The sequence below is a fragment of the Hippopotamus amphibius genome, chromosome 8, assembly GCF_030028045.1.
Source record: "Hippopotamus amphibius kiboko isolate mHipAmp2 chromosome 8, mHipAmp2.hap2, whole genome shotgun sequence".
NCBI lineage: Eukaryota > Metazoa > Chordata > Mammalia > Artiodactyla > Hippopotamidae > Hippopotamus > Hippopotamus amphibius.
Genome location: NC_080193.1, coordinates 104,069,279 through 104,084,252, shown reverse-complemented (window position 1 = coordinate 104,084,252; position 14,974 = coordinate 104,069,279). Strand labels below are relative to the sequence as shown.

Genomic DNA, 14,974 nt, shown 5'->3' with positions numbered 1-14,974 from the left:
TCTTACTAGCTGTGTGACTTTGCAGGGCACTTCTCTGGGCTCAGTGTCCTTGTTTCAAAACTGCATGGATAAGATAATACTGACCTCAGTGACCCATTATGAAGATGATAAGAGATAATACGTGTGTGCTTGGCACACAGCTTGGCGCATAGTAAGAGAGCCATAACTGTGAGCAATAATTATTATCAGGTTTGGATGTTTTTGTTGTTCTGTAGAAAAGGTTGTCCATTACTGAGGGAACACGCTGGCAGGTGTTCACTTCTCAAACCCAGTGTTTCCCAGTTTTTCACACTAGAAGATGCTTCTGAGACCTGCCTGGCGATTCCTTGCCCTTTTCTTGGAATTCTGGAGTTGAAAGACCCAGGGTAGCCCAGGAATCTGTTTTTGACAAAATTTAATCGTGCTCCAGGTGACTCTTAGGATTAGAAAAATCTAGCAAACACTCAAAGGGTGAGTTTGTTTTGTGGGAGTAAAGAAGGAAGGAGCATTTTTGCACAGAGAGTCCATGGCGAGAGCATCTTGGAAATGTCAGTATTTAGGGAAGTTCTTCCACGTGTGCCATAAAATGTCCTTGCTCTGTTCTTTCCACAACACGTTTTTATGTGAGAATTCAATTGTTGTATCTTTCCTCGACATCTTATTTAATTATTTGATTTAGGTAAGTTGTTCAGTCTATCTCTTACTTGAATTTTAACTTCCCACACCCTATCGATAAGTATAAAAGTGAACAGGAAGTTACAAAAGGAACATGTTTACCACTTTTAAGTTTTCATTCTCTTGACTCACTAGTTTGAGGGGTTTTATTCTTGCTCTGCAATTGTCATTTGAATGAAGAATTTTTGACCACTTGTTTCAATGAGAGATAGCTGGAGGTACTAATCGTAACAGCACTTAACTGCCCCTTAAGACGATAGATGCTCTAAGAAAAAGAATATGTAAGAGATTAAATATGTCAAGCATCACATCAAGTCGGAGACTGCGTTCTTGAAGGGAATGATATTATTGTTGACTTTTACCAACGGTGCGGATGTATCTCAGCCCATGTAACGCTGGTGTCATAGCCTTAGAGCAGCATTAAAGACACGGTTTACAGATGAGCCCACTGAGGCTAGAGAGACAGACAGCTGACCGGGAATCAAATCTATCGGAGTTTCCCACCTCTGAAGTTAGTGTTCTCTCCTCTACATTATGCCACGTCTCCTTCGTCTCTTTAAAATTCTGTGATCTGGATTGGGCTTTACACTGACAACCCCCGTGGCCGGATGTGCAGATCTCAAAGCCCTGAAACGGTGATTGTCTTCCCCAGACCCTGTCCTGTTGGGCATGGTACAGAGAGACTCCCTCATATCTTAATGGCTTTTCGTCTTTAAGGAACTCATTAAAATGTAAATACGCCCAAAGGAATCACTCCTAAACCCGTACTGGGATAACATTTTATCTCAGGGATTAGTTGAACAAATTGGTTGCCAGCCTAGAGAGTTGAGAGCAACACCGGGGTGGGGGGGGGGGGGGCTCCGTCGGGTGGGTCCAGGGCTGTGGGGGTGGGCAGCGCAGCATAACAGGGTCCTAAAACATTGCCCACCTTACAGGTGTACGCAGAAACAGCTCTGTCTAATGCTTTTTAGCTCTGTATTTTCTTCAATGAAGTAGATATTTAACCAAATTAATTCTGAGTGGATAGGTGAAATCACTAATATTACGATCCTTGGATTTGAGCCTCCTTACAAATGGGTTTTTCAGTGTACATTTTTCATAAGAGCTTAGATTGAAATTGAGACCTGGGTTCTTGACATTTTAATTTTTATATTTTATAAAAAAAGGTAGAATCTGTTTATTCTTCTGTACTCTTTTTTTACTCAGATTTTGGATGTGATAGGAAGTCCAGATTCTAATGCAAAAGATTTCCTTGGGAATCTCCCTCACATAATTTACAAATCACTGTTATTGGGTACATTTTTAATTTTTAAAAGTTCTGCCTTTCACCTAACGTGATGACTGATGTAGTTATATTGTGCTATTGTTTTTTTCTTACTTCTGTTTTTATTTTTTACCCGGTCTTCTAATGGGTTACTTGAACAGTTTTTGAAATTCCATTTTGATTTATGAATAGTGGTTTGAGTGTATCTCTTTGTGAATTTTTTTAGTGGTAGTTCTAGAAGTTAAATTCAAATTACAGTATATCTGGTAGCAACACATTATCAACTTGAGTAAAGTATAGAAACCTTGCCTCCCTTTAGATCCCTTTGCCTTATTTAAATACAATTGTCTTTAAAAATTTCTTCTACATGCATTGAAAATCACATGAAGCAATGTTATAATTTTGCTTCAAATACAATTTAGAAAACTCAAGAGGAGAAGGAAAGTCTATTGTGTTTGCCTGTAGTTATATACTTTCCATTGCTCTTTCACCTTCCTGATGTTCCAAGATTCCTTAAAAAAAAAAAAAAGAAAAAAAGATATTTTCACTTGATATAGAATTCTGAGTTGAGAGGTCTTTTAGCATTTGAAGAAAGATGTTATACCAGTTCTTCTGGCCTCCATGGTTTCTGATGAGTAATCTGCTGTCCTTTGAACTAGTTTTCCCCAATAGGTGAGGTAGTGTTTTTCTCTCTCTGCTTTCAAGATGTTTTGTTTTTAGTTTTCAGAAGTTTGACTGTGATGTGTCTTGGCATGAATTTCTTTGATTTGTCTTCTTTGGGATTTACTCAGGTTCTTAAATCTGTAAGTTGGTGTCTTCTACCAAGATAGGGAAATTTTCAGCTATTATGTCTTCAAATACTTGATTTTAATGACACAAACGTTCAGACTTTAATTTTAATCACAAATGTTTCTGAGGCTTTGCTCATTTACTTTTCAGTCTGTTTTCTCTCTGTTGCTCAGGTTGAGAAATTTCTATTCCGCATTTTTGTTCCCTGATGATTTCCACTGTTCTCTCTATTCTGTTGTTGGGCTCATCCACTGAGCCTCTTATATCTTGAGTGTTGTATTTCTTAGTTCTATAATTTCCGTTTTGTTCTTTTATATCTTCTATTTCTTTGCTGAGATTTTCTATAGTTTTCATTTGTTCAAAGTGTTTATGTAAATTAAAGCATTTTTATGATGGCAGCTTTAAAATCCTTGATAGATAATTCCTACATCTGTGTCATAACGTTGGCATCTGTTGATTATCTTTTCTCGTTCAAGTTGAGTTCTTGGTATAATGAGTGATTTCTGATTGTATCTGGTTCACTTTGGATATTACGTTGTAAGACTTTGGATCTTTTTTAAATCATCTATTTTACCAGAACTTCTCTGACCCTATTTTGGAGGGGTAAAGGGGGTGATATCTTATTATTGCTGGGGGGAGAATGGAAGTCCAGGTTCTCTGTAGAGTCCCCACTGACACCACCCCAGCAGAGGGTTTGGGGTACCTCATTTGTTTGGGGTACAGCTTGATAAGTGTGGAAGTCTAAGCTCCCCACTCAACTGTTGCAGACAGAGATAGGTCTGCAGTTCTTTCTGTAGTGTTTGGCTAGAGTAGAGTAGTTATTGCATAAAAGTTTTCTTTCTTGCTAGGCTTCCCCTTTCCTAGTCCTTTGGCTAGAGAAAATAGGCTTTTCTTGGGGGATTTTTTTTCTCTTTGCCGGTTGGTGTTTCTGGATTTCTGGCTTCCCTGGCACCGAGTCTGGGATGTATGAAGCAAACAACAACAACAAAGCCCACTGAACTCATCATTGTGTCTTTCCTTGGGTCCCAAAGTCCCTAGCTAGTCTGCTTTCTCCTCTACCTTTCAGACTCTTCCTATGTTTCTCTTATTACTTACAACGTCCAGGATTGTTAGCTGTACTTAGAAGAAAGAACAGGGAGAAGTGCATCTACTCCATCTTGTCTTGGAACTGGAATTCTCCTTCCTGTAGTATTTGGACTCTGAAAAGTCACACACCTTTCCCTAGGACTCTGTGACCTATCGTGTTGGCAGGCATGAAAAATTCCCCTGCAGAACTCAACTTCAAATATGCAAGTATAATAAAAGCTAAATATTGTTGTTTGTGACTCTTCACCATGCAGCCTGTTGCCCCAGCAGAAACACAGTCAGTGGAACTTCTCCGTAGTGAGATAATACCTGGGGGGTGCTACCTGTCATATCTGACAGCCTCCTTGATTCTGGAATATTTTCCTCTAACAGGTGAGATACACATGGGAGGTCAAGAACATTTTTATATGGAAACCCAAAGCATGCTCGTTGTTCCCAAAGGAGAGGATCAAGAAATTGATGTCTACGTGTCCACACAGTTTCCCAAATACATACAGGTAACATGGGGGCCATTATGGAGGGGATATGACTAAGTGGTTTCCATGAACAATTTAGAACATTTTAGAAACTGAAGAAGTTTGGAGTACTAATAACCATATCCATTTGGGTATTAATAGCCGTACAATTTTAAAACTTTTAGGATAGTATTGTGAAAGTTATGGCCTTCTGTTTGTGGATCTATAACTTTAAAACCAGTTATGGGATCGGCAGGTCTCTTTTGCTATACTCTTAGCACTGTTATCAAAGAAATGCTGACTATAGTCAATACTGCTATATTATATATGTGAAAGTTGGTAAGAAATAGATCCTAAGATTTCTTGTCACAAGAGAAATTTTTTTCTCTTAATTGTATCTATATGAGATGGCAGATGTTAACTAAACCTATCGTGGTAATCAACATATGTAAATCAAGCCATCATGCTGTACACCTTAAACTTATACAGTGATGTATGTCAATTATTGCTCAATAAAACTGAAAAAAAACCAAAATTTGACAAAGGAAGGCCTGCCCTCCAAAACCTATGGTCACTTAACTCACATGAAGCAATTAGGCGATAGGATTGGGCAGAATGCAACCAGGTGCTAAATCAGCTAAGTCAGAATTTACATAGGTGGAAAAATTAAGAGAATGGAGGTTTGCGAAGCCCGAGAATCACCCAGGGAGTCCCATGAAGATGAAGTCTTAAGTTTGGATTTACAGTGACCGTGAGGTTTGCCTAGATGGTGAGAAGAGAAGCCATTTCCAGGAAGTTCCACACCAGGATCAAATGCCACTCGTGCATTCCTTCATTCACTTGTCCCTTCTGCAGACACTTTTGCCTGTGTCCTGTATGCCAGAAGGCATGCATGTAAAGAAGGAGGAAGAGCATGACGACTGCCCGAGTGGGAATGGAAGGTGCACCTGGGGTGGCGCGTTTAAGCGTTAGGGTGAAAGTAAGGAGAACAAAGCAGTGCGGTCTTGCTTCAGTGGGTCACAAGGAGCGAGTGTCATTAGCAGAGCAAGTGGGCATGTAGGCATGTGAAGAAAGAGTCCTCCTAGAAGGCGGAACACTAAGAAGGGTCGGGCGAATTCCAGTCCAGTCCCGTCCTGCTTCTCACTCCCTGTGTGACGCTGGGCCCATCCCTTCATTCCTCTTGGGCTCCCCACCTATAAAAGTCAGTTGTCAAGACTTAATGACTCAAACATTAGGATGGCAAGGAAGAGGAAGACCTACGTCCAGGGAAGACCCACTAGCCAACTGAATCCAAATGGGAGGTGAGGAGTGCTCATTCTCCAGTGGAGACAGTGGTGTGCGGGGAAAAGACCCAGTCTGGGAGAGGTTTGGAAGGCCATGGAATCTTACTGCTTCAGGAAACATGTCCCTAGGGGTTAGTCTGAAAAGGATACCTTGGGTGTTGTTCATGGGGAAATTTTGTTTTCAATTTTATTATCACAAAAATATCTCATTGATTTTGGAAGGATTACTTAATATTAATGATAGTTTTGGTGCTGTCATTACAGCTAAATACTACTGAGATCAGCAAGGATGCATGCTGAAGTTACTGGAAGTCTTCCCATTATTTAGTTATAATCACACAGTTTGTGTATCATGTACAACATTAAGGAATCAAAACGTGTAAGGACTATTCCCACTCCCTTGTTGCAGATGGGTCAGATTAATGAGAATTGTTATCATTCGCAGGACATAGTTGCTTCTACCTTGAAACTCCCAGCTAACAAGGTCATGTGTCACGTAAAGCGTGTTGGCGGGGCTTTCGGGGGGAAGGTGATAAAAACCGGCATCTTGGCAGCCATCACCGCATTTGCTGCAAACAAGTAAGTGGAGAAAATCTGTTAAATAGACTAAAAATAAAATGAGGTCACATTGAATATTCTCAATATGCAGTTAAGGAGGAAGCATCTGGGTCAAGGTTATTTAAAATCACATATAATACACAAATAAGCTGCCAGCTTCTTACGACCTCTTTATCTTATATTGTCAAACTACATACTATGAAAACAGAAATGAGCATCAATTACTGAAAAGAATAAAAACCACAGTGAAAAACATAATACCTGGAGAGTAGACAGAAGCAGATCCTGAAAGGGTGGGGTTACTTGTCCTTAGCACCTGTATGTATATATAGGTCAGTTCAACTTTTTGAGATAGATAATTACATCTATCTATATACCTATACCTATGTATATCTCAAAAGGCTTGTATACATATAGATAGACATAAACATAAATGTATCTCAAAAGAGGTGTGTGTATGTGTGTGTGTGTGTATATATATATATATATATTTTTTTTTTTTTCCCCTTAACTTAAATGGAAAATTTGCTTCTGCTATGCTTACTTTTATTTGTAGTACAATTTTCCTTTAAGGGTGTCAGAGTATAACCGTAGGAAATTGTCTTTGGAGCAGGCACCCCTAGAGGCTTAATTTCTTTGCTAAGTGAGATACGTCAGTTCCTCTATCCCATGACACAAAAAGACCTTCATTCCAGACCTGTCCTATCAGGGAGTCCTTGGCAGTCACACACCACCTGAGTTCCTCCATTTGTACCCATCTGTCATGTGGCCTTGGCGCTGTTCGCCTGTCACAGAGGTTGTTATCACAGTGGGAAATAAGCCCAGAGCAGTACGCTGGAGCCGTGGCACCCGAGAGCCCCCTCCCGTAAGCAGTGAGCGCGAGGCGCTGTGCCCTGACCCGAAGGGAGGGCAGGTCCTGGTGTCTGCCTGAGAGCAGCACAGCCTGGGCTCAGCGAGTCGCTCTGTTGTTCTACCGTGTGTGTGGCTCTTACTCAGGTTCTCACTAGGAGTTACATAACCCCCAGATGATACCTATTAGGTAAAAGAGTGTACTGCTCCTGATTTTTTTTTTTTTCTGCTTAAGGCACGGTCGTGCCGTGCGCTGCATTCTGGAACGAGGAGAAGACATGTTAATAACCGGAGGGCGCCACCCTTACCGTGGAAAGTATAAAGTGAGTAGAAGGCTGGGGTGCATTGACGTGGTAAACATAACGTTGCGGAAACGCAGAGGGCAGCATTTGGCGACTCTCTAATGGGGAACAGCAATGAGTACATCAACAAATTATGGGTCTGACTCTCTCTTCCTTGTGCTGATTACTGGCTGGTTCAATGAAGCTTTTCTGCTTTGCTCAACTTTTTGTGAGAAAGTACCCGCTGGGATTGACTGCTACAGAGTACGTACCTGCGAAAACGTGAATATATACATACGTCCGTGAAAGTAGATCTGATAACCACACGATTCCCACATTTCTATATGTGGGAGGTGAAAACAGAATAACTTCTGTAACGATAATGTTATGTGAAATTGCAATTGCTTGCCAACAGCTTCCTCATTTTCCAGTATGTCAAGGGTATTTTGGTAAAACCCTGTACCAGAAATTCCTAATTCCTAGAAACATTTCCATGGCAGAAAATAAGTATTCTTTTTCTGTATAAGAAATCAGTTTACTTGTCAGAGTGGGCTAATGGCTCTAACAGCTAAAAGCTCTCAGGGACTTAGACCCTTTTTGTGTTAATTCTTGCTCAAGTAACAGCCCAGTGTAATCAGTGGAGGGTGGGGATGGAGGGAGAAGAAGCAGGAAACGTGCTGCACGGAATCACTCATGGACGCAAGTGTTTTCCCTCCAGTGACACCATCATCCTCCCCTCAGACCGCACTGTCAAATGCAGAAGCCACTAGGCACATACGGCTATTTAAATTTCAATCTACCAAGTGAGATATAAGTTAAGATTCGGTTCCACAGTTGCATTAACTATATTTCAAGTGCTCAGTGACCACCTGTGGCTAGTGGCTGCCATATTGGACATGCAAATGGAGAACATCACCCTCATCACAGGAAGTTCCATTGGACAGCGCTGCCCTGAAAACTTTGTCTTCCACTGGAGTTTCTGCAGAGGGCAGCAGACAAGGGCAGGGAAGAGAGGGAGCAGAGTGCCGTGAGGGAGGCGTTTTGAGCACCAGGCCTGGGAGAAGTGGTCCTTGCTTTTATCAACACATTATTGGCCAGAACTTTGCCACCTAACTGCAAGGGAGCATGGGAAATGTAGTCCTCCTGTGTGCCCAGGATGAAAGACAACAGGAATTGTGGAACACATCTCCACAACTGCTGTACCTGCATGCATGTTGTTAGAAGATAACGAATTTTCTGTCTCGACTTACATTCACCGTAAGCTGTATTTTGAATTGGGTTTAGTTCCACGTAGATTTATTAGAGCAAATTTTGTCCTGAAGGAGACTACATTTTAGCTGTTGAGGGGGAAATAAGACTTGCATATATGAAGTCATTAAGAAAAAATAATCTCAGGTTAGAAGAGTAGCCGCACATAGCAAAGCTATGGGGAGAGATGAATATAAGTTGGAGTGTACAGGAAACTTCTTAAGAGAAGGTGAAACACAAATGACCTTGGAGAACGGATTGGCAGAAAGAGAGGTGGGATACACGTGGCACGTTTGAGAGGGGCAGGAGTAAGGGGAGAAAGGGAATTAGAACACAGGGTGCTTACTGGAAAGTAACAGAAAATAAGATGGGTTGGGGTAGGTGGTGCCAGACTTAGAGTGGCCTGAGAATCCCAGGATGGGGGATTAAACTTGATCTTATAAGAAAGAGTGAGATTGAGTAGATCCTTGACTAGTCAAGTGTCATAACCAAACATGTGCGCTTTGGCGGGGGGAATATGATGACACTGGGGAGGACGACCTGGGGAGGAGGGAGGGTGGAGGCAGGCAGACCACCAGGGAGCAGCTGATGCGTTCAGACATGAAGCAGCTGGGGTCTAGCTACGATAGTAAGATGTAGAAAAAGAGATGCGTCCAAGGGCTATTATGGTATAAAATAAAAGAGAATTTGGTGACAAACTTAGCAAAATATAACGGAGAATAAAAACCATAAACGTAACTCGGAGGTTTCTAGTAGAAAGAGTCAAGTTGGAAGGAGGAAACAGTCTGGAGGGACAGTGATGAGTTTGTGTGTTTGGAGAAGTGTCAGTGGGACATTTGAAAGCGGAAATGTTCTTCATTGATGTGGGACTCTTTTGAAAAGACTGGATTGCAGTGACAGAAACTATCCGTGTACTCGTAATTAAAACCTTGAGAAAATAATGTGTTCTGATGGAGGGTAGTGTGAGCAGATGATATTAATAATATTTATAATAGTATTATTAGTCATTTATATTTAGGACACTTGCTGGGTTTCAGTCACTTACCTATGATTCTCCTGCATTACCTTACTTATTGCCATGTCACAGGTAGTCAGAGAGGTTATATAACTTGCCTAAGATTACAGAGTGGGTTAAGTGACAGAACCAGAACTCAAACTTAAACTGCTGACTTCATAGTTCATGCCCTTGACTTCGCTTTGAATTCGGTTCCATTTCACAAAAATCATTAAAATGAACTTTAACAAGTTCAGAAATATGGAATACGTCCTGAAAGCAAGGAAGGCATTTATTTAAAAGACCTCCAGCAGCACCAAATGCTGCTGAGAGTTGTGACGAAACCGGGCCCTGTGAGAAAAATGTGCAGAGTGCATTACATGCAGGTCACCAGATTTGGAGGTTAGAAGATCTCTGGCTTCAAGGGAGAGAGTTTTGGTGGAAATATGAGGATGGGAGTCAGAATTCAGGATTTTTATAGGGAGAATAAGCGGTCAAGAAATACGCAGTTGATTTGCTTTAGAGGGAGAGAAAAAGATTGAACAGTAGTGACAGATTAAACAGGAGGGGGTTTTTGTATGTTTGTTTTGTGCTTGTTTTGTTTTATATCTTTATCTACCCTTCCTCTTATTATTATTATTATTGTTAGTTATGGCAAAATACACATAAAATTTACTATCTCAGCCATTTTTAAGTGTACAGTTCAGTGGCATTAAGTACGTTCACATTGTTGTGCAAACATCACCATCCATCTCTGGAATTCTTTTCACCTTGCAAAACTGAAACTCTGTACCCATTAAGCAATAACTCCCCATTCCTTCCTCTTCCAACAGCCCCTGGAAACCACGGTTCTGCTCTCTGTCTCTGTACATTTGACTGCTTTGGGTGCCTCATATAAATAGAATCATGCAGGGCTTCTTTCACTTAATGTCCACAAAGTTCATCCATGTTGTAGCATGTGTCAGAATTTTTCCTTCCTTTTTTTGGCTAAATAATATTCCATTGTATATATATATTCCATATTTTGTTTCTCCACTTATTTATTGATAGACATTTGAGTCGCTTCTACCCCTTGTGAACAATACTGCTGTGAACATAGGTATACATATATGTCTTTGAGATCCTGCCTTCAGTTCCTTTGGGTAAGGACCCAGCTGCACCATTTTACCTTCCCACCAACAGTGCACAAGGGTTCCAATTTCTCCACATCCTCGCCAACACTTATTGTTTTGTTTCTGGGTTTGGGGTTTTTTTTTTTAATATAGTAGCTGTTCTGATGGATGTGAGGTGGTACTTTGTGATATTGATTTGCATTTCCCTAATTATTAGTGATGCCAAGCATCTTCTCATATGCTTGTTGCACATTTTGTCTATCTTCTTTGGAGAAATGTCTACTCAAGTCCTTTGTCTACTTTTTAATCAGGTCGTTTGGGGCTTTTTGTTGTTGAGTTGTAGGAGTTCTTTATACCTCCCAGATGTTAACCCCTTATCAGATCTATGGTTTGCAAATATTTTCTCCCATTCTCTGGATTGCCTTTTCACTCTGTTGATTGTATCCCTTGATACAGGGAAGTTTTAAACTTTAAAATAGTCCTGTTTATTTTTTCTTTTGTTGCTTATGCTTTGGTATCTTATCCAAGCAATTACTGTCAAATCCAACATCATAAAAATTTTCATCTATATGTAGAGAGTTCACAAGTGACAAAGTAAACTCTAGAGAGACTTGTGTCTCAGCACCAGTGTCAGAGGCCCATGCTCTCTCCCCAGGCTGGGTTCATGAACGATGGCCGGATCCTGGCCCTGGACATGCAGCATTATAGCAACGGAGGCGCCTCCCTGGATGAGTCATTATTTGTAAGTGTTTTAATGAGCAAATTCACATTCTGGAAAGTGTTACATAAAATGATTTAATTCAGAAAAATGTTCAATAGTTAAATCATATTTAATTACAAAAGCATAAAGATTCTCAATGCAGGGAACAAGTAGACACATGTTACTTACAGGTGCCCCTGGTGTGAGCCCAGAGATACTGGCTAAGTCTGCATCTGTGTTTTATCTCTGTGTTTCCCATACTTAGAGCTTTTTTCCCAAATGCAAGTGATAGACTTTTACCTTGACCCTATGGGTATTTTTAAATGGATAATTCTTTGCTGTGGGGGCTGCCCTGTGCACTAGAAGATGTCCAGCAGCATCATTGACCCCCATCCAGGATGTGTCAGTGATACAGCTACCCTCCAGACTTAACAACCAAAAATATCTCCAGACATTGGCAAATGTCCCAGGGAGGAAGAGGGGAAAATTGCCCCTGGTTGAGAACCAATGCATTAGACCAAATACCAATATTTTTTTCCTGTTTTTCAGGATATTTTACTCACTACATTCTGTGGACGGAGAGGGCCTATGAATGCTTCAAAGGCTTTTGGAAATTTTTGAAACCGGGGGAAAAATGCATTAGCTCTCATATGAAAATTTAAAAATAATGATTACAAAAGAAAAATTATTTAAATCATTAAAAGTCATTTTACAGTAAAAATGCATTTAATTTGAGACATGGGTCAATGTTAACATGTTTGATGTGATGTAGAGGTCGTCAGTCATTTCTGGCCTCATTTTGGTCTGACCTCTCAGGATGGTAAAACAGGTACAGACGGACAAGGGTCTCATCACATCAACTGTGGATTTCCCCAGGTGATAGAGATGGGACTTCTGAAAATGGAAAATGCCTACAAGTTTCCCAACCTGCGCTGCCGGGCGTGGGCGTGCAGAACCAACCTTCCATCCAACACGGCTTTGCGAGGATTCGGCTTTCCTCAGACAGGGCTAATCACCGAATCCTGTATCACAGAAGTTGCAGCCAAATGTGGGTTGTCCCCTGAGAAGGTAAAACTAAATTAGTCTCACAGACAAAAGATGGTGAATTTTAGAGGTGGGAGGGCCATCGGGGGTCTTCATGTCGAGGAACTTGCAGTTCATGGGGGCTACGTGATTTGCTGGAGGTAACCCAGCTAACTAGTGAACACAGAGCAGGACTCCAGAGTTCAGGGGTCCTTGTCTTACTTGGGCTCCTGTTCAGAAATCCTGGGACAGAGGGTACTGAGGAGTGAGCACTGGATTCACTGTTAGTGAGCCGTCTCCATTGGTTGGGAGTATAACTGCTACCAACAAGTTCTGTTAAATCCTTCTTTCCTCTGCTTCCTTGGCATTTCAGGCAGCTGTCAGCTGAGTCATTTCAGTTACTACAGTGGTCTCCTGGCAGCTCTTTAAGTCTTGGTCCAACGTCATTCGTTAACAAGCTCCGTTCCCTTCCCAGGATCCTGGAGTGGAGTCAGGGTGGGAAGGTGGTGTGCTCTCTGCCCCGCTTTCCCTACAGTGCCTTCTGCTGTGGTGTTGGGGAGGCAGGAAGAGGAGGACCAGGGAAAACAGACAGCATCTCGCCAGCTGACTTCTCCCAGCAACCTCGCTGTCCTCTTCTTGGTTAGATGAAGCCACTTTTCAAGTATGTCTCTGGGCTCCGTTTCTGTCAGCTCTCTCAGAAATTGACAGTCCCCTGTGAGTGTTACATCTCCAACTGACCCTCAGCTGGCACCTTATACAGTGTCCCCTGAAGCCCATGCCTGTTTGCCCCATGATGTGGCTGCCCATGGAAAGCCCCAGTCCCTTCGTCTACCTCCTCCCCACCTCCAGCCATAGTCAGGAACCATCATCTTTATTTTTTTTTTTATAAATTTATTCATTTCTTTCTTGGCTGTGTTGGGTCTTTGTTGCTGCACACAGGCTTTGTCTAGTTGTGGCAAGTGGGGGCTACTCTTCATTGCAGTGCGCAGGCTCCTCATTGTGCTGGCTTCTCTTGTTTCTGAGCATGGTCTCTAGGCGTGCGGGCTTCAGTAGTTGTGGCACGTGGGCTCAGTAGTTGTGCTTGGGCTTCGTTGCTCCACAGCATGTGGGATCTTCCTGGACCAGGGATCGAACCCATCTCGCGTGCATTGGCAGGCGGATTCTTAACCACTGCACCACCAGGGACGTCCCAGGAGCCATCATCTTTGTCTCATGAACTTGTAGGGGGGCTTTGCCCCTCCCTTCCTGGCCATCTCACCATGGCCTCTTTCCAGATGTTCTGTCACATTGGTAGCACTACAAGGAGGATCAGCTAAAGATCTCCCTTCATCCACAGGGAAGATGGAGGAGAGAGTAGCCACCTTTAAAAACACCACCTTCCCCAAAATGGTGCAGTTCACTAATGTCCAGTCATCCTTTTATAATGATCTGGGGATTTCTGGAGGGGGAGATGGGAAGAAGATACGTCTGAAATGGCCCCTGTGAGCTTGGGGAGATGGCTGGCCTCAACTCCTGCGCGTTTTCTCAGCTGAGAATGTGAGGTACATGACCTTTTGTTCTCAGCTGGGCGCCTTAATTACCAATTTCTGGAAATGCAGGAAGAATTCTACTCAGTGCTTCAGACATCCTGGGATAGAATCTCTTAATTGGCTTTTCATCCTAGTTATCGGCTATATTTAAACAAACTTTCATATTTTCCTATTTGGAAGTGAGTGGTCTTCTCTTGCCACAGCATCTGAAAAATCTAAATCGTGCAGATCATGTAGCCCGGAAATTAAATTCAGCTTTACCTTCCAACAGATACTCACAAGTACAACTGGAATGAAGAGTCTACAGTGTACGTGGATTGTGTTGGGTTATTTAAGGAATATAAGGAAAAGAGTCCTTCCTCTGAACTTGCACAAGAGCAGCATCGAAGGCATTTAAGTGCTAGCATATTTGATCGAGGCTCTGAGTAGAGGAAGAGGACAGCGTTATGTGTTGGGAAAGTCTTCAACAAGGAGTAAACTGAATCCAGTTTGGGTTTTCTATGACGGGCAGAATTTGATTAGGAGGACAGTGGGTGGAAGAGACTATGTCTGCCGAGTGCCCCCCCCAACCCTTTTAATCTCCTTCTCTTTTGAGGTCCGAACGATAAATATGTACAAGGAAATTGATCAAACACCCTATAAACAAGACATTAATGCCAAGAACCTGATCCAGTGTTGGAAAGAATGCATGGCCATGTCTTCTTACGCCCTAAGGAAGGCAGCTGTGGAAAAATTCAACTCAGAGAATTACTGGAAGAAGAAGGGGCTGGCAATGGTCCCCCTGAAGTTTCCTGTCGGCCTTGGATCAGTGGCTGCTGGTCAGGTCAGTTCTCCAAACAGACAAATCAAAAGGAGTTGAGGAAATTTTCCACTAAGGTGGATTAGCCATGTGGTTGCAATATCTAATTGTTAAACTTCCCCAAAGTTGTGCTTAGTCCAACTGGTTTTTCTCCAGGGGAGACGAGAGCTTCTTTGCCTACTTCCCCAGGGCTGGTGACATGCATTCTTGCTGCGAAATTGGGAGACCGAGCGACTGTTCCTGGCCCTGGAACTAAACAGCTGAGTTAGCTGACTCTGGGCCCAGATCACTGAAGTGTAAAATAAGGGTGGGTACCAAGGACCCCCAAGACTCCTCTTCAGCTACTCTGA

At 42.2% G+C, this 14,974-nt stretch overlaps 1 protein-coding gene across 2 annotated transcripts in view; it reads left to right on the top strand.

Moving 5' to 3' along the window:
* The window catches only part of LOC130858663 (aldehyde oxidase 1), a 77,699-nt gene that overhangs the window by 44,545 nt on the left and 18,180 nt on the right, over positions 1-14,974 (top strand). For both annotated transcript variants that reach the window (XM_057745506.1, XM_057745505.1), the window contains exons 21-26: positions 4,166-4,290; positions 5,977-6,110; positions 7,174-7,261; positions 11,229-11,315; positions 12,150-12,341; positions 14,421-14,648. In XM_057745506.1, the coding sequence (XP_057601489.1) occupies positions 4,166-4,290; positions 5,977-6,110; positions 7,174-7,261; positions 11,229-11,315; positions 12,150-12,341; positions 14,421-14,648 (854 nt within the window). The remainder of the gene's footprint in view (positions 1-4,165; positions 4,291-5,976; positions 6,111-7,173; positions 7,262-11,228; positions 11,316-12,149; positions 12,342-14,420; positions 14,649-14,974) is intronic.